The 18,166-nt window shown below is 48.4% G+C and overlaps 7 protein-coding genes across 7 annotated transcripts; 2 read left to right on the top strand and 5 right to left on the bottom strand.

The window, feature by feature from the left end:
* Window positions 1–210: 210 nt before the first annotated feature.
* Window positions 211–1,356, top strand: N7509_007448 (uncharacterized protein; the record flags this gene model as incomplete). The annotated part of the gene is made up of 1 exon (XM_056632085.1): window positions 211–1,356. The coding sequence occupies one exon, from the start codon at window positions 211–213 to the stop codon at window positions 1,354–1,356; it is 1,146 nt and encodes a 381-aa protein (XP_056487636.1).
* A 386-nt stretch (window positions 1,357–1,742) lies between these two features.
* N7509_007447 (uncharacterized protein) lies at window positions 1,743–3,906 on the bottom strand (the record flags this gene model as incomplete). Its single annotated transcript, XM_056632084.1, has 10 exons — window positions 1,743–1,848; window positions 1,930–2,019; window positions 2,092–2,306; window positions 2,361–2,572; window positions 2,628–2,805; window positions 2,866–3,015; window positions 3,085–3,178; window positions 3,228–3,460; window positions 3,513–3,652; window positions 3,708–3,906. The coding sequence occupies 10 exons, from the start codon at window positions 3,904–3,906 to the stop codon at window positions 1,743–1,745; spliced, it is 1,617 nt and encodes a 538-aa protein (XP_056487635.1).
* Window positions 3,907–5,710: 1,804 nt separating this feature from the next.
* N7509_007446 (uncharacterized protein) lies at window positions 5,711–7,060 on the bottom strand (the record flags this gene model as incomplete). Its single annotated transcript, XM_056632083.1, has 4 exons — window positions 5,711–6,024; window positions 6,076–6,524; window positions 6,580–6,685; window positions 6,760–7,060. 4 exons carry the CDS (start codon window positions 7,058–7,060, stop codon window positions 5,711–5,713), a joined length of 1,170 nt encoding a protein of 389 aa, XP_056487634.1.
* Window positions 7,061–8,958: 1,898 nt separating this feature from the next.
* N7509_007445 (uncharacterized protein) lies at window positions 8,959–10,246 on the top strand (the record flags this gene model as incomplete). The annotated part of the gene is made up of 5 exons (XM_056632082.1): window positions 8,959–9,111; window positions 9,162–9,528; window positions 9,597–9,714; window positions 9,768–9,832; window positions 9,891–10,246. Coding segments are annotated over 5 exons (1,059 nt in total), but the record flags the coding sequence as incomplete, so codon positions are not given.
* A 452-nt stretch (window positions 10,247–10,698) lies between these two features.
* Window positions 10,699–11,648, bottom strand: N7509_007444 (flavin-linked sulfhydryl oxidase ERV2; the record flags this gene model as incomplete). The annotated part of the gene is made up of 4 exons (XM_056632081.1): window positions 10,699–10,714; window positions 10,773–11,081; window positions 11,211–11,339; window positions 11,431–11,648. The coding sequence occupies 4 exons, from the start codon at window positions 11,646–11,648 to the stop codon at window positions 10,699–10,701; spliced, it is 672 nt and encodes a 223-aa protein (XP_056487632.1).
* A 380-nt stretch (window positions 11,649–12,028) lies between these two features.
* N7509_007443 (GH92 family glycosyl hydrolase) lies at window positions 12,029–14,478 on the bottom strand (the record flags this gene model as incomplete). Its single annotated transcript, XM_056632080.1, has 3 exons — window positions 12,029–12,632; window positions 12,688–14,169; window positions 14,204–14,478. The coding sequence occupies 3 exons, from the start codon at window positions 14,476–14,478 to the stop codon at window positions 12,029–12,031; spliced, it is 2,361 nt and encodes a 786-aa protein (XP_056487631.1).
* Window positions 14,479–15,170: 692 nt separating this feature from the next.
* On the bottom strand, window positions 15,171–17,162 carry sit2 (putative siderochrome-iron transporter; the record flags this gene model as incomplete). The annotated part of the gene is made up of 2 exons (XM_056632079.1): window positions 15,171–16,725; window positions 16,840–17,162. The coding sequence occupies 2 exons, from the start codon at window positions 17,160–17,162 to the stop codon at window positions 15,171–15,173; spliced, it is 1,878 nt and encodes a 625-aa protein (XP_056487630.1).
* Between the last annotated feature and the right edge of the window lie 1,004 nt (window positions 17,163–18,166).

Below are 18,166 nucleotides of genomic sequence, written 5' to 3'. Positions count from 1 at the left end.
ACAGACGCCCGCTGCGGCCAGGTTTGCGGTTCGTTGCTCAAGTGTGGGTCACACTCCTGCAAGAAAGACTGCCACCGACCGGGGCAATGTGAGGATGCAGACAAGCCTTGCTCACAGCCTTGTGGAAAGAGCAAGTCTCTCTGCCATCACCCTTGTTCTGACCAATGCCATGCCCCTTACCCATGTCCAGAGAAGACGCCTTGCCCGACCATGCACACAGTAACATGTGGGTGTGGACGGATGCGCCAGGAACGCCGCTGCAATGCAGCAAAAGCAGTCATCTCCAAAGGACAGGTTCAGCAGCCAGAACGATTGCCAGTACTCACCCCATTGACTTGCGATGAGGAATGTTCGCGTTTAGAGCGCAATCGATCTCTGGCTTCTGCACTTGGCGTCGACATTAACCAACAGACCACTGTGCAAGCATTCACACCCAACAATCTCCCCTATTCGACTGAAACATTGGATCAATACATCAAATTGGCCTCCACAGTCTCGCTGTCTACCCTGCAGACATTCGAGTCAACCTTGCACTCCCTGGCAACAGATACATCCAATCGATCTATCCGCTTCCAGCCTGCAAAGACCACCATCCGAGCATTCACGCACTCCCTGGCCACAGATTGGGGATTCGTAACAGAAAGTCATGATCCGGAACCCCACCGCCACGTCTTCGTTTTGAAACCTTTGACATGGACACCACCTGTCTTCGGACTAGGCACCGAGACCACCATTGGAATTGGCGGAATGAGCGTACGCGAGTGCGTTAAACTCCGCGAACGTGAACGAAACAAGGAGCGCGAAGCACAACGTGTTGCCGCTCTAGAATCCAAGGCCGCCCGTGACGCCGCCAAAGCACAGGCCGGCGGTAGTAGCTCGGATGGATGGGCACAGGTTGCCTCTCGGGTTAAGAGACCGGGAGAGGCCATCAACACTAGTACTAGGAGTACCACGCCCATTCAGAGCTCTTATGCGAATTCGTTCAGGAACCGCTCTATGTTTGCTGCGCTTGCCGATACAGCTGGTTCCGGGTCTAAGAAGGAGAAGCTTGTTCTTCGATCCGGCGTTGGTGTTGGCAAGTCATTGCGTTCACAGACTCCTGCTGAGGTGGTTGATAGCTGGGAAGAAGCTGAAGAGAAGGAAGAAGAGGTTGAACGGAAGCAGGAGCAAACTGAAGCTTCTTTAGAGGCACAGGGACAACAGGGGGAGGAAGAGTCACAAGAGCAAGCACAGGAACAAGCACAGGAACAGCCGCAGGAACAGCTGCAGGAACAGGAAGAAGCAAGCCGGGAGGATCTGGTGAACGATGTGGAGTCTCAGGAAATCATCACGTCTGAAGTCGAGGCGAAAGAGTAGTCTTATTTCATGTTCTTATGACTCATGACTGGAAGGAAAAGTGTGTTCTTTTTTTTTGCAACTGCGTGCATATAATACCCTGGTAGCAATCTGAGGACCTCGGGGACTGCGTGGTATCCACCATTTTTGGAGCGCTATACTTTTAACATCGGTGGGACTCTAGCTGGAAGAGAAAGAGAAAAAAACACAAAGAAATAAAAAAAATGTATTTTGATGAATATTCTCTGGTGCCTTGCTCATACGTAATTCTGTGAAGTATTATTCTGTTCATTATATCTTCTTCAGTAACACACCGAATTGAGAAGCTGGAACGTCAATCTTAATGGACAACTAGTATCTGAACATGTCAGATTCCTTGCCTTCGTTTTTCATGATCCAGATTGCACCTAAGCTGTGGTGACCATCTCATGATCCTCGCGTTGTTCACTCGAGCGCATTTGTACCTCTGTGACGTATCTCTTGAATTTCCGAAGATTGACTCTCTTTTCGAACCTTGAAATCGTAATCAGTTGCGTTAGTTTTGGGTTCGTAAAAAATGAAAAGGGTAAACTGTCGGACAAAGGGCTGACATACATCTCATCAATCTCAGCTGGTGTTCGGCATGTCACCTCTGGAAGAATAAACCAAGCGATAACCACTGCAACCATACCAGTTCCAGCGAAGCTGAGAGAATGGGAAGTCAGTCTCTTGAGACTCATTTTATGTTTCACTATAGTAATATCATTCCGAACTCACAAGAATCCCGTTTTGACACCCCACGCGGAGGTCGGTGCATTGTTGATCATTAAAGGCGTACAAAAGCTAAACATGATAGCGACCATGTTCGAAGATGCAAGGGCCCAGCCAGCTGTTTTCGCACGCAAACGTTGCTGGGGAATCTCAGCAGCATAGGCGTAGCCAATTGCAGATGCACCTGTAGTCGACAAAGTTGCCAAACAGGCGAAGAAGATCTATATTGTACAATTAGATTGCCGACATAAACTCGATACCAGGAAAGAACCTACCAATAGTGAACTCAATGATACCTTGGTATAATCGAAGCAGCCGACAATTCCAAGACACAATACCGAGATCGATGTCACTGCATAGGGGTAGACTGTGAGGGGACGACGTCCGAATTTATCAGTGGTGAGGGCGGTTGCCATCATAGATATCAACTGGACACAGGATAGAATGACTGTGACCATGAATGGATCTTTACTTCCGGCATATTGAACTTTCATGGGATTAGCACTATTAGGAAAGAGAAAAGGAGGGTGCTTAGGACTCACAGAAGTATGTGGCGTAGGTGTTAAAGACGGATAGGCCGACAAGCTGCTGGGCAATCTTAGGCCAAGCAGCAATCAAGAAACGAAGGCGGTTGCGGCCTTTAAAGACAGCCCATGTTCCTTCTTCGGAATTTCTTTCTGCGAGGATACGCTCCTCTGTGACTGTTGCAGTCATGACTTCCTAAGTGTGGTATTAGAAAACTGTTCGAATATAATCGAGGGTGAAAAGAATACGACACACAATCTGCTCGTCAACACTGTATCCCTCAACATTACCATTGCACCTGGTGAGAATCTGGGCTGCCTCGTCGATTTTTCCTTTGCTCACCAGCCACCATGGTGATTCCGGAATGAAGACAAATATGATTGCAATTACACCCACCATAGCCCACTGGTTATATTCAGCACTTTTAGTCACTCCTTCGGTAAGTAACGCTCAAGAGATGAGGATATGACGAACCTGAGTATAGATCGGAACACGAAAATCGTACGGGTCGTTCGCGCTGAGTTCTTGCAGTGCCACTGAAGCAAATATCTGACCGACCACAAACCAACTAGAAATCGTTAGACGATGAAGCCAGGTGGGAGACAGTACCAACTTACAAACTGTACGCATTGATGTAGAAACCTCGCAGCTGCGTCGGGGCAATTTCGGACAAGTAGAGAGGCATTGTGGACTGCAGCATGCCAACGCCCATTCCAGAGAAAAGCTTTGCTGCAAGCCAGTGATCCCATCTTGTTGCAAAGGTTTCGATAAAGACGCTAATCACAAGATCAATCCAAATAATATAGAGCGCAACCTTTCGGCCAAATTTTTCCGTCGCGTATTGGAGCATCTATAATCGTTAATTAGTCGGTCGCGGGATAGCAAGCTTGAGAAATACTTACAATTTGGCCGATTGTTTGACCGGCAGATTGAATGCCTCCCCATGCGGAGATGTATTTGCCTTGGATGATTGAAGTCCCGGGAGAGGCCATTTGTCGAATGAATCCTTTGTTGGAGACAATACCGCCATTAAGATTGATTTCTGTGTACCATTAGATTATATGGCCTGTACCAGAAAGTCATAGGGTATTTCTTACGGTAGCCGTCCAGCGATGCGCTAAACGCCGCGGTCATAGCAATGAGGGACACATGTTTGAATCGCCTCACACATTGCCAGACACCAAGGTCGTCTTCACGAGATCGCATGATTGGTCCCATACTCTTTTTGGGCATATCATCCCCCCGATCAGGGGATGAGTGCTCAATATTCTTAGAGTCGGCCTTGGAAATGTCCATCATGAATACAGCCGGGCACGGTGTGTGAGCAGGGAACAAGAAGTCGTGGATTTTTATCAAATGAGACTCCGATGTGAAATGGTCAGATGTTATATTTGATCACTTCGGGCTAGCCTCAAAAGGAAACGGACGCCGTCTTGCCGGCTTTACTGGACCCGAGTTCAACAAATATGAGGGAATGCGGGGATCCGGGGTAACTGGTGGAGCTTACTTCGCCCGACACAGAGCATGATCTCAACTCTCAACCCATTTTTCTTCGAGGTTGACCCGCAATGACGGTTCAGTTGCCGAAGCCCTTAAATACGAGTTCTAATAGGTTAATTTGCGTTTGAGTAGCCGGTAGGGCTTAAAGATATGAATACTAGTGGGCGCCCTAAAGAACGGCAATTGCCTCGCTTTGAATTATACCGAGATAACATCAAGTGGCGTCCAACTTTGGAACTCTTGGAAAGCTTCAAGCTTTGCTTCTTGATTGCCATCTTGAATTATCGGGTCTTGAACTTGGGCCTAGGTGCAACTCCTTTCTTTTCATTGGCCTTTTTTACAACTTTCTAACTCGGCTCAGGCTATTGCTGAGGCTTCAAATGAGGATATAGCAGCGTTTGATGCCTAGGTTTGCTTATGATACAGTACTATTTAACCTTGGAATTTAATAACCGGAATAATTATAATGATATAGTATCTACCTCGTAGAGCCTCTTTTCTCGGCCTGAATACAGAACCTGGCCCGCTGAAAGAGAATCTTCGTACTAGCATTTGCTAGTAACTCCCCGAATTTCAAACTAATTTCCAAATATTGAGTTGAGATTGTGAGATGTTCAGTATTTCTAGGTACTACTTGCACAAATACCGACTCGAGTAGAGAATAAGCCTTCCAATAGGTATAAAATTTCCTTTACCTTTAATGATTCCAAAGAAGAGTTTTCATTCTATTTTTCATTTCTCTTTTGCTGGAGTCAGTGGCACCGACGCGCCTGATGGCCCAATCCAGAGAAATCCCGGCGGGGTGGCCCCTCACCACCCACGATCGCTTTCTCTACATTGATTCTCCTAATAACTCCGATCGATTCTTTAAGTAGAATAAAGTTTTTAAAATCACAAATTTGCATTTGGTAATAAAGGGAGCTATACTGAAATCCTCTCATAATGATGAGATCTATCGAGAAGCTCGAATCATCTTTTGGTGTCGAGGAACCAATTTGGAGCAGCGATCAACCCTTTCAACTTCGATGTCGACTATCGTCGCTTGCGTCCTGGAAGTTTCATATTATTCTTTCAAGGTAGATTCTTGTATCACATCTCGATAGTCATCATTTTGGCCCTCGCGCTAATTTTTCTCTCCGGGCGAGGAATAACTCCTATCGCATATCCAAATGATATATATATATTGGTATTCAGGTTTTTTGACCTCCCCGATTGGATTTGTGTCTAAAATTGCACCGCTCCAGGGCTTTCAGGAGAAAATTGATGGGATTTGATGAGTCATGAACAAAAGAGAAGCAATGAAGATGAAAAGGGGGAATACATGCTGGAAATATCGACGTGTTTTAATTTTCAAGCAGACTGTTCTCGATAGTGTCATTTTCCCCTTGATTTTATAATCCTCAGCTCACATGGAAATTTACTAATCCACTTCTAACCTCGCTATAACCTTAGAAAGGCATTCAATTGATGAAAAATAAGGAGGAGAGACCATTTTCTAATTCCAGCCTCCAACGTTATGGTTGTCGAACTTTCTTTGCGAAGATAAATCTCAAGCCAATGGAATTTCTTATCTAAACCTAATATTTACAAAGCCCAAGTTTTACGCCACCTCGGCCTCAATGACCATTTCATATTGTTGAGGATCCGGCCAAAATTTGATGATCTTAAAACCAGAATCGGCCAAGAGGCTTTCCCACGCACTCTGGGTTCTCTCCGACGCAGAAAGGAGAGACATCATGTTCACATCCATGGTAGTCTGACTGATACTCGCTCCCGTAGGCGGGAGAACAATATCGTAAACGAACAATTTTGAGTACCCCTTGGTCATTGCATCTTTGGTATTTTCCAACAGGTGCTTAGCCTTCTCATCGGGCCAGTCGTGTAGAACAGCGTGCATGAAGTAAGCGCGGCTCCCTGTTGGATGTGAGTATATAAATTGCTAGGCGAGATTACTAGGAGACTTACCTTTCACGGGCTGGGGAAGGAAGAAGTCGTGGGACATGGCCGTGATTTTCTTGTCAACTTGAGCGTTTACAATAATTTCGGGAAGATCTTGGAGAACAAGAGAGCCGACAGGGAGGTCAGGGTGCTTGGCATGAACATGAGAGATGTCAATACCGGTGTTTCCACCAACATCAACGACGAACGGAGAACCATCCTCCAGCTTCGCACCCTCAAGAAGTTTGTCCGTATCGTATACCTTGGTCCATGGAGTCTTCCATGCCGTCCACGCCTCCATATGTCCAGTAAAGGCTTTGAAGTAAGAAGGACTTTCTTGCAGTCGGCCGAAAAAGTTGAGACCATCTGGATCGGAGTCGGAGTGGTTGTTTACCATGATATCCGTAGGCTCTGTGTAACCGATCTTCGCGATGTATTTCGGTAGGTTGTGACCAGCCAGTATGTATTGATTTGTTCTGACGCCAGCAATGGTTAGTGGGAGATATTAGACCGATGGGATGGGCTACTCACGCTGCTTGGAGCGAAGGGCGGACCTTGGTGGACTCATCTCCAATGGCGAGTGAAAATGGAGTTGGCTTGAATGTGTCCTCGCCGGTCTCTTCGACTACGTTGAAAGCTGCGAGCAAGCGAAATAGTCGACCTTTGTGACGCGTTAGCTTCCATATAGGAATCCGATAGGGAATAACATACGTAGCAAGTTTGTCTCCACAGCAGGATTGGTCAATTTGACAAGATCAAGAATCGATTTCTCACCACCTCCCAAGATAGTCCAGGCTTTCCACAGTCCCACGTCAATGCATGTCTGGAGAGCGGCAAATACAACAGGGTGTTCGAAGCAAAAGCCCCAAGCACGTTCGTACGGTGACTCCACCCTTGCGAGAAGTCGACGTGCAGCCGCGCGAACTTGGAGACGTTCCACCTCATTTCCCCCAAATGCCTCAGGGTGAACCCCATCGAGGACGGCGATGATTTCTTGAGATTGAGAGGTCATATTCGAATCGCCGAATATAGACTCTGTTTTTCAGTGAATGATATATGTGTCAATTCAAAGTGAAAAGTACTGTACTAATCCAGTCTGGTGAAAGCTTTCCTAATATATCATTCCACGCCTTGTTACATAAAGATCTTCGGATAGTCCGCAAATCCAGGGGGCTTCCTCTTAAGAAAAAACACAGACATTCTGTCGAGTAGTACTAGTAATGGAAAGGAATCAAGTAGGACCAACCGCTTACCCGAAGGGTCAATCTCGAGCCAATGGCACGGAAAGACCCACTGGATTGATTCGTCTCCGCGCTAGAAGTTACCCACTGCTCTCCTAGTTGAAACGTTGGCCATGGCTCTATCCCGAGGCCCGTGTCCGCGGTTCACTGCTCAATTAGGCGTATTGCATCACTGACAGCTATAGCTAATGTGATGTATCAACTCAATTATAAGCTTACACACCTCAAATCCCGCCACCCCTGATCTTATACCTCGCGCAAAAGAGGGCAACCAATGCCGTTGACACAGACCACCAAGTCAACTAAGTACGTGCGAACGTTGGCCCGAGTGGAACTCCACTATTACTCTTGCTCATACCTGGCTGTTCTCATGATAGCGGCCCGGGCTTCCGGGGAGAAGAACCCGCAGCCAAGCGAAGGGATTTGGACTAAAGTTAGTCCAAGTTAGGTATGATCGTTCTATTCGGACCCGCCACCCCGAGTCTAGACACCAGGAGGTTGGTATACTGGGATCGCACGTTTCTCAATGGCTACGCACTGTGAATCTCGCGATGATGGTGCATATAATGGGGCCTTGCCTCTCGCCAGGGATCGATCAACTCCCTTGCGATCTATCACAGCGGAGGATGCACCAAATCGGTCATCCCGACTCACCAGACGTTCTACTCCGTACTCCCAAAGTCACTCATGCCCGCCCATTCGAGAGTAAGGCTCCGGCCGAGAAGGAGCCAAGACTCGATCTAAATTTGAAGCTTGCGAATTACCGACAAATACTTCCTGGATTTCGCTGCGATGCTTGGGATGAACCGGAACTACGGAGTACCGGCAGAGAAAATCAGTTCTGGAGAGAATCACGGAGAATTAAGTTACTGATCCCTGTCGAGGAGCTGTCAGGAGCTGTCAAAGAAGGAGCCACTTTTATATAAACTTTTGCTACTGTTTGATATTTATCTTTCGTTGAAGGGAGTGAAGGATGCTGTCACCCTGACCTAGTTGCCCATGTCTTGCCACCTGAACAGCATAAAGACAAGACCGCTGGCGAACAAGGCCCCTCGAACTTGTTCAAATTGTGGGCCTGGACCGGGTGACCGTGCAGAATTAACTCTGCGGCCGTTTTTTGACAGCTCCACCGACGTACCTCAGTCAAGAAAATCGTCCTTATAACGGCCTATGAGGGTCTTGTATGATAGCCCATGTGGGTCGGTGGCTTGAGCGACGCCATTTCCACGCTCGTGGGAGAGGCCATCATGCCCGTCCTGACACGAGCTGATGGGTCCTTAATTAGAGAGTGGATCATACAGGTCATATTTGCCAAAATATTCCGACGTACTTTTGTTTCCGGCGTTGCGGGTGCCAATTAACGTCCGCTCGGGTCGAAACTATGAAATCCGCCAAGGACGTGTTGACTGTGCCTGAGATCGACATGGCAAGGAAGTAGGATATGGTGCTCTTCACTAATGCAGAAGGTCATTGTCGTGTGTCTGAGTTGTGTCGAACGTTGGAAAGATTCTTGTCGCTCAACTTACAGGTCATAAACATCTTCATACTAATACAGCAAAAGAGTTCTCTTCTTTTATTTTTGATGGCAATTCGTTCTATCATTTTCATCACCATACTCCCAATGGTGATTCTTTTTTAACATCTGAATTCACCTATATCCATCACCAAAATGAGCTCCTACGGCGGGCTAGGTCCCATGGTGAATGGCGTCCTCTGGACTGAGGCCGTTCTATTTGCATTTTTCGTAACACTCAGACTCTATACCCGAAAGCAGATCCTCAATGCTGTCGGTGCTGATGACTATATATGCATTCTGGCGCTGGTGAGAACAGAATCGCTACTTCCTATACCACTCCAGACTAACAGCCCTAGGTCGTCCACATTCTTTACACAATTTTCGTCACCATGGCCACACACTACGGCCTAGGCAGATTATTTGCTGATATTGGTGATCCAACGATCTACTTTACTGCTGTCAAATATGAATTATTCAGCCAGGTGGCTGGTATAATGGTCATTGGCATCGGAAAAGCGGCCGTTGGCGTTTTCCTACTCCGAATCGTGCGAAACAAGATCCAGATCTGGTTTATCTATGTCTGTCTCGGTATAACCGCCATTATAACATTATTTGCCAGCATCGTTGTTATTGTCCAGTGCTCGCCGGTCGAGAAGAGCTGGAATCCGATGACACCTGGACATTGCTGGATCAACTTTTCCAACGTTGGCTATACGGTTGGTTGTACGTATTCCGCGACTGGTATCCAAGTATAAACTTTCCATTCGGGATACTGATTTGCATTTTCACAGCTTGGTTTGTAGCTGCCGATCTCGCCTTCGCAACCCTCCCGTGGTTCGTTGTCTGGGATCTCAATATGAAACGAAAGGAGAAGATCACTGTTGCTTGTGGTCTGAGTCTTGGAATATTGTGAGCTGAACTATCCAACATCGATGAGCATACCTCTGACAGCACAATCTTAGTGCCGGTGTTTGTGGTATTGTCCGTACAGTCGCCCTAAATGGCCTCGACGCCTCTGAGTACATCTGTAAGTTATCTACCCCTAAATCGAAGAAGGAGAGCCTGCTAACGGTATTTTGAAACAGACGACACCGTCCCAATGCTCATTTGGTCTGCTACAGAAAGTCTCGTCACAATAATGTGCTCCTCCATTCCCGTCCTCCGACCTCTTTATATCCGCATCCGCTACGGCAAAGATGGCAAAGACAGCTCCGTCGGAAACAGCGGTGACAAAACCTCATACAAATTGCCCATGTATGGCAGCGGTGCTCGCAAGTACGGTAAATTCTCAATTTCGAACACGAATGACTCGGTCCTTGAGCCGAAGAATTCGACGATTGTTAAATACCACTCGCGTGATACCAGCGATGAGAACATTCTCCAGGGAGCGGCGGGTATTGAGAGGACGGATGAGATTTCAGTTAGCTATGAGAGATTTGATAGTAAGGTCTGACGGGTAGTAAGTAAATATTTGGATTTTGTGTGCATATACTGGGTGGCTGGGATTGCAAGGCAGGGAACAAGTCACGGTCCTTGAAGATTTAAGCTGGCTGTCTACTACCGGGGCGTTTTATGTTTGATTCAAATTTGGAAGATGTCACGGTATCTTCACCCTAGGCACAACGCCGTTTTATTCAAAATTAATACACTCATTTATACCCATTTTTACGTCTCGCTCCAGTGTATTTTCCCGAAGTATAAGCAGCGTATCTGACATGTTCAAGTTCGGGGTTTTGCAAGCAACAGGGTTTTTTCTTCTCTGAAATGTTCGGATGCAATGGGTATATAGATATTAGTTATGAGACAAGAAGAATGATGCACAAGAGACCAGCTCCGCGTATGTCTAGTCGAGCCCAGAAACAAAAAAACGCCAAACGATGATCATAGCTCAAGTTAACCACGAGTGGTGCTAAAGGAAATGTATCAGCACGAGGCACCATCACAAATGACTAGCAAGAGCAGCTTACGGTTCTTTTGAGATCTCCACGGCCAAGTGATCATGGGCGGGATCGTGTCTTGCGTCCGTGCTCGTGGCAGCGTGACCAGCATCATCCTTGCCCTTTCCCTTTCCCTTGCCCTCATCCTCACCCTCCTCATCTTCGGCACATCCGCAATCATAATATGCGCCCAGTTTGCTACAGTCGAATTCCGGCTTCTCCAGCATAGCGTTAACCTCATTGTGAATAAAGCAGCCCCAACCTGCTGCGACTTTTCGCGAGGACACTTGCGGTGGGTACTTGGTAAGGTGTTGCTGGAAGTGTTCGGCGCATTCACCACTGTTTCACGGTTAGCTCAGTTACACTGTCTCAATATTGCGCAGGCAATAGGTAATAGCATGCCCGTGTGAAACTGGAATGGTATGGGGGTCGGGGGAGTAGCGAAAGTATGACAGGGGAAAGTCGTACCAAGGGTATAGTCGAGCGAAGAGGTGGATATACGAGCGGAGAGCTTCTTGTTGATCCTCCGTTGGCTTTTCGGGGAATCGAGCCATGACCGTGTGGAAATATTTCCATGTCGCGCGTCCGAGTTCAGCTCTATAGTCACATTATGACGATTAGCTAGCTGTGCATGAAAGGGAACGGGGAATATACAAGTCTCCGTCTAGAAACAATGGTTTATACATACTTTGCGGTTGCATTGCCTAGCTTTGGCATCACGACATCCCCTTTCAATGTCCCTTCCTGGATTGTGATCCCCGTAGATGGCGCATTATGCGTGATGTGACCGGGTGCTCGGATGGCAGGGCTCGGTGGTCCTTGGGGTCGGATGAAAAGGAAGAATACGATCAGTATGGAGATCGCTGCACTGATGACGATGCGCCGTGTGATTTGTCGATTAGCCATGACGGAGTGCGCGATGGGGTTCGGCGCGGCGCGGCGTGGCGTGGAGTTGTGGATTTTTGAGGCAGAGAACGGTGCCAGAGGATCAGACAGATATGGTCAAGGGTTGAGATGAAATTCAACAGCTGGACAGCCCTGAAAACAGGGGGCTCAATGAGTTGGGGGCCTTCAAGTTCAAGTTCGAGTTTAATCAAGGCAACGTCACCCAATCGATGCAGTAACGGGGGCGGGCACGTGATTTCATGGGTCTATATTCCTGCCTGAGGCACTACATTTACCTCAAACTATACGAGTAGTCGTTATAAGCTATAACTTAGATCCAGTTGCTTAAATGGAACACCGAAAATATCCTATCCCATTGAGAACTTTGAAGTAATTCACACTCATGCACGACGCATCCCATTTTGAACAACAGTATCGCTCAAGCTGGGAGGCAAGTCCTCCTTCCGCGTCCCCCAATCACTCTCCGCCTCGCCTAGAGTCAACTCAAGCGTCATACCCTCCGTGAAAAAAGCATGATCAATCCAGTTCTTAGTATAGGGCTTTCCATTAAGTGTAGCACTTTGAACAAAGATCTTCTCATAACTCGAATCGAAATTGATATTGCGGATGGTAGCTGTCTTATTCGTTTCCGGGTGTGTGATCTCAACGGCCTCGAAGAATGGCGGGCTGATGAGGTAGACACTTTGGCCTGGATTAGGGAATAAACCCATCAGACTCCATGCCAGAAATGAGCCCATTGCTCCGGAGTCGTCGTTACCGGGGAGGCCGTTGTTGCTCGCGTTAAATGTGCGTGGGATGTAGTTGTGTGCCCGCTTGGTGGAGAGGGCTGGGCGGCCGGCGTAGTGGTATTCGTAGACAGTTAGGAAGACGGGTTCGTTTCCAATATCTGCGAGCCCGGAATTGTGGAAATAGTCCAGGCGTTTGACAAAGGTGTCTGGGCCGCCGACGAGTTCGATCAGGTTTGCCATGTCGTGTGGTACATAGCTTGACAATGTTAGTGTATCTAACCAGCAGTATTGGAATGAAGAAGGAAACTTACAACAGATACTCCCAAATACTGGACTCAAAGGTTTCAGACGGATTCGATGTTAGCGAGCACCACGATGCCAAGGCACTGCACGCAATAGGGTCCTGGAATCCCCAAGTACCATTCATGTACTTCGGTTGAAAGAATCCCGTGAATCCTGTATCGGTCCCATTTTCAAGAAAGGAAGTCTGATCCTCCTTGTAAATATTTCTCCAATTCCCAGCACGGGAGAGATATTTCGTATGATCATCTTTCCCGATGCCCTGTCCCACAACGGACAAGCAATAGTCATTATAAGCATACTCGACCGTCCTCGAAATACTGCGCGAGTTAGTCCCGAAACCGAGATAATCGAAATCCAGAAACGGGATATAATTCAAGCTCTTCCAGCTCTGAAGACCACCCCGTCCTTCATAAGACCACTCAAGGGGTTCATTCTCCGCATCATTGACCATAGCCTTGTACGCGAGCTCCCAGTCAATCCCGGTGATGTTCTTCACATAAGCATCCGCAAGAACAACATCGGCATTAGACCCACCCTGCGTCCAGCCCTTACACAACGACATTCGACAATCCGGCAACCAGCCCTCATGTTTATACGTGTCGATCAAACTGCGAACCATCCGCGACTGAGCCTGCGGATCAACGATTGTGAGAAAAGGGTGTTGAGCTCGAAATGCGTCCCAAATACAATAAAACGAGTCGAAATAGGGCTCATCGCTCTCCCATAGCGGATTTTCCCCAGTCATATCCTGCGGCGAGAGCATAGTTCGATAAATTCCGCTCCAAAAGGCACTCAGCATATCATCGCTAACACCATTCCCGGGCGTCACTTTGATAGGACTCAATCTCTCGCCCCAGGCTTTCTTCGCCTCGTCGCGCAATTTATCAAAATCGCCCTCGATATTGGGAACTTCTGATTCGCCGTTCGAACAGGCTTGCTCGGTGCTGATGAAACTCACACCAACTCGAGCAGTAATCGTATCCCCCTCATCCGGTTGCTCAAAACTCATCCACCCACCAGCCTGGAGGTAGAAGTTATTGAATCCCCTCGTAACGAATAACTCCTTCGGTTCACTGCCCGCGCGATCATTCACCCAAATACCACCATCCTTAACCCGGGCGCCCACGAAATCAGCGCAGAAATAGGTCTGATATGACCCGGCGCCGAAACTAGGCAGAAATGTCCCATTACCCTTGACACGACCATTCTTCACATCAACAGAGATACTGGCATTTTGCCTCGACTCCCAGAGATCAGTCAGATCAATCGAGATAACTGGATCAGTCGACACCGCTCCATCTCCCTCTGCACCGGACGAAGGAAACGAAAACCTATAAACAGCCGTCCTCCTAGCAGCCGTCATATCAACCTTAAACCCATCAACCAACTCAATTCCAAAAAACCCCGGCTCAGCCTTCACAGAATCAAGCTTATACCCTCTCTTCCTGCGCTCTTTGGTAAACCCACACTCAGCAATCCCCCCATCCTCGCTATTGCAAAGATGCGGGAATAAAGGAAAAACACCAAGGGAAGGATTCCCCCCCGGTGCCGGAATCATGAAGCGACGAAAATCCAGTAACGTTACTCCCGTCCGTCGAGAAACCGCCTGTATTCTGGCCGTCGACGTCGGCGACGGGTTTGGCGAGGCCGTAGGGTAGACTTGCGCCGGTGAAGACGTTTCCGCCGGCTGTTGAGCCGATTAGTGGGTTTATGTGGTTGATGTCTGTTGCTGTGGCTTGGGTTGTTGGGATTTGGAGGAGGAGGGATAGCCCGCTGACGAGGGCTTTTGTTGATGGCATTGTTGGCGCAGATGGTCAAGGTCTTGATTTCTGTTTCTCTTTTTTTATTTTTTATTTTTTTTCTGGATTTCTTCCTAGAAAAAAAATAAGGAAGTTGTTTGTTTTGGTCGCCGCGTTCTGTGTCACCCCCTTCCTTCCTTGGTTTGGTTTCTTTTCACCACCGAGGATTAAGTTGGAGAGGGAAAAACGAAGACGTATGAGGGGGAGGATATTTATTTTATTTACTCCGCGTCGCTTCGGGATAATTGCCGACGAGGAGGTCCTGCGCGTGGATTGTTGCGCTGTCGGTGATTGTAGGGTGGTATTGTTGTTGAGATCGACAGGCGGATCTCCGGGCAGCGTTAGTGTGGATGCAGGGACCACTTAACAATGCGGGGTTGAAGTTGGAGGGAGCTGGGTACATTGTAAATTGTATTGAAAGTGAGAAATAGTTGATCTGGACGATTCATGATAAGAATAAATTTTGATTCTGCTTCTAGCAGGAGTTAATCATTAAGTGTGTGCATGAAATGGTAATGGCTATGATACATATGATATGGTATGGTGTGCTATGGGGGTATCCGATAGTTAAGGAGATTTTCTCTTTTCTTGGGCATGATGAGCTTTCCCCAGCTCAGTGAAGAATCCATCTTCGAAACATGGTATCATGATGCTGTTCAGACAAATTGAACAATATGGGCGACGTAGACCCCTTAATTAAAGGCCATGGTACCCTTGTTCTGCTTCTTGCCGACATCGTAGTTCTTCCAGATGGCGACGCCAGGGATGAGCAGCACCAGGATACAGGTCGAGGCAATGCAATTCATCCTCTGGGCATATCCCCAGGCATAGACGGTGGCATTGCGTAGATCAGAGCCCACGGGGTAGGCCATCTGTGTGGTGATGCCTAGAGTGTAGATCTCCGTGGCATTGGCCTTCAGGTTCTCAGGCAGCTTGCTGGCGAGTGCTTCAACAAAGACGTTGTTGTAGATCGCAGCAGACACGGCATACCCGATAGCTCCACCGATGCTGGAGAACAGACCGATCAGCGCGAGCATCATTGGGGTGCCCTCGCGACCACCGCCAGCCATCACGGCCATGTCATCACCGATCACCAGAGTACCACCACCGAAAGCAATGAAGATCTGGCACATCACGATATAACCGATACCGTGATCTTCTCCACGGAAGTATATCATCAAGCCCGACCCCAGAATCATCAGAGGCACGCCGAAAAACAGGGTGATGTACTTGAAGTGTCTGGTATACCAGATGATGATACCCAGGATGGGGGCCCAGAAGCAAGATCCGACATTGTAAATTTGGAGCATATATCCAGCCATGGTCGAATCCAGATTATAGGTGAGGAGGATGAAGTTGTAGAAATACTGGTCCCATAGGTAGAAGCTGAAGAAGGAGACGGCGGAGCAAATGCAAGCACCGAGAATGCTTGGGCGTTTGAGGAGCTCGTATCGGATGAAATGGGTGCGAGCGAACCACTTCTCCCAGGCTGCGAAGATGAACAGGGTAAGGAAGCCGACGATGACCATCGCAATGAATTTGGCGGAATTGTACTCGGAGCGGCCATACTGGGTCAAGCTGAAGGGCAGGAGGAAGATGACAAAAGCTGCCATGAGGAGGAGAGCACCAATGACATCAAACTCGTGGATGTAGTGGACGATAGCCTGGATCTTTGTACGGCCGGTGTTGCGGCGCTCCCAGACACCCATTTTGATCGCCTTGCGCTCGTAGAATTTGAAGACCAGGGCCAGTGGTAGGAAGATAACCGGCTGGACGATGCAAAAGATACCATAACCCCAGCGCCAGCCAGAATTTTCACGAATGGCAGTGGCTGCGAGGGGACCCGTGAATGCGGTGCAAATGAACGGGGTAGAAGCGAAGGCGAAGGCAAAAGCTCGCGAACGCAGGCCAGAGGTATCAGCGACGAATATATCCAGGATCAGATAGAGACAGTAGTAGCCGATCCAGTAGATAACGTATCCGGCAGCGAAAGCGTTGGCATTGTTGCAGGCGGACAGGATGATCATGCCGAGGGTATAGACGACAGTAGAGAAGATCAGAGCTTCCGCGCGACCCCAAAGTTGCAGGGTTTTAGCCAGTGGCAGCTTGAGAACACCACCGATGATGGTGGAGAGAATGTACGAGGTGGAGACCTGCGGGGCGAGGGCGAAATCGGCGAAGACAAAGTTGATCAAGTTACCGCTGATGCTGGAGTGGAAGGCCAGCATGAAGAAGCAAAGCCAGATCCTGAGAAGAGAAGAAGAAATTGATTAGCAACTAATCCGGGATGGAATGCAAGCGAGCGAGCGAGTAAGGATATAAAGCAAAATCAATTGCATTTCACTGATCGGATGTACTCACCAAGCATAAATACCAATGACCACGGGGCGACTCCAAACGAGAGCAGCGGCCTCGGCCTTTTGCTGACCCAGGGCAATCTTAGCATTAACATGGTCCGGGTTGTTCTCGCGCTCCTTCTCGTCATCTAGGACACCGTTCACGCCGAAGGAAGCCTCGGAACCGGTCTCATAGACCGGGAGACCAGATTCACCTGGTTCTGCGCCTGCTTCAACGGAATGGGGATGCTTGCTTTCAGAAGGGTCGTGGATGTTGTCGGTATCAGCAATAGAGTGAGTGACACGGCCATTGTCATTGCGGCCATGAAACATATCGAAGACACCCATGGTGACGAATGGGATGTCAGAACGATGTGAAACGCCGAGTGACGAAAGGCAAGGGACTTCAGAAGAAGAACTGAAGAAGCCCGGTTACCAGCGGGGAGAGGGTTGGGACGAGAAATTGAAGCAAAAGAAAGGACGAGCCGGAGTATTTGAGAGAGGAGAAGAGGGATCCGAGGGCCGGCAAGCGCGCGCCATCCGATTTTTTTTTACTTTTTTTTTCAGGGCCAGGTCGGGGATCAGGTGCAACGGAGGAGCCGACCATGAGAAGGGCCTGGAGACTGGAGACTGGAGGGAGTGGGAGGTGGGATGGGATTGGATTGAGATGGGATGGGATGATATCCACCCATCAGATAAAATGGGAATTGGCAGTAATCAGATGGGATCCACTTGGTGGTTGACCAATCACAGGATCAGCCACCTTGAGGAAGGTTCATATGATTGGTGAGTATTAGATACGCTATGCCTATTTAGGTTAGGCGTACCTTCCGAGTCCGGGTGCCACTGCACCTGAGGAAAGTGCGACCCTGCCTGTTTGCAGTCACCAACCGCACCTTCCCCAAGTCACCACGCCCAAGTCAATGATGCTCCTCTCTCCACTTCTCTTCGTCTTCTCTTCTTCTTTACCTCATCCTCATTTTTATATCCATTCTTCACTCTGCCAGGACTCGTTGTTGTTGCCCCGGTTTATTCCTTCCAATTTAAACGCAAATTAACTATGCAAGGCTCCCACTTTTAATGCCGATCGAAAGGACCATCCGACTGCCCAGCCGGGTTAGCCCGTGCAACATGGCCAAGCAATCAACTAGTAACGACTACGGAGTACGGAGTACGAGTTTACACCTTAATCCATGGTCCTGTGAGAACGATTTTTGCTCCTCTTCGGGTCCCTGACCAAAACATGCTCTGGTCCGACGCCACTATTTCTTATCTGATGGCAATTGGAACGTGGAATCCCATGCCGTTCCATCCCATCCGTCACCTATCCCCATTCAGTCCCGGGTCCGTGG

Source organism: Penicillium cosmopolitanum, assembly GCF_028827165.1.
Source record: "Penicillium cosmopolitanum strain IBT 29677 chromosome Unknown utg000008l:1.0-4398992.0:1.0-4402845.0, whole genome shotgun sequence".
In the NCBI taxonomy this organism is placed as follows: Eukaryota; Fungi; Ascomycota; class Eurotiomycetes; order Eurotiales; family Aspergillaceae; genus Penicillium; species Penicillium cosmopolitanum.
Note: the sequence above shows the minus strand (reverse complement) of the source record. Positions and strands in the feature narration are given on the sequence as shown.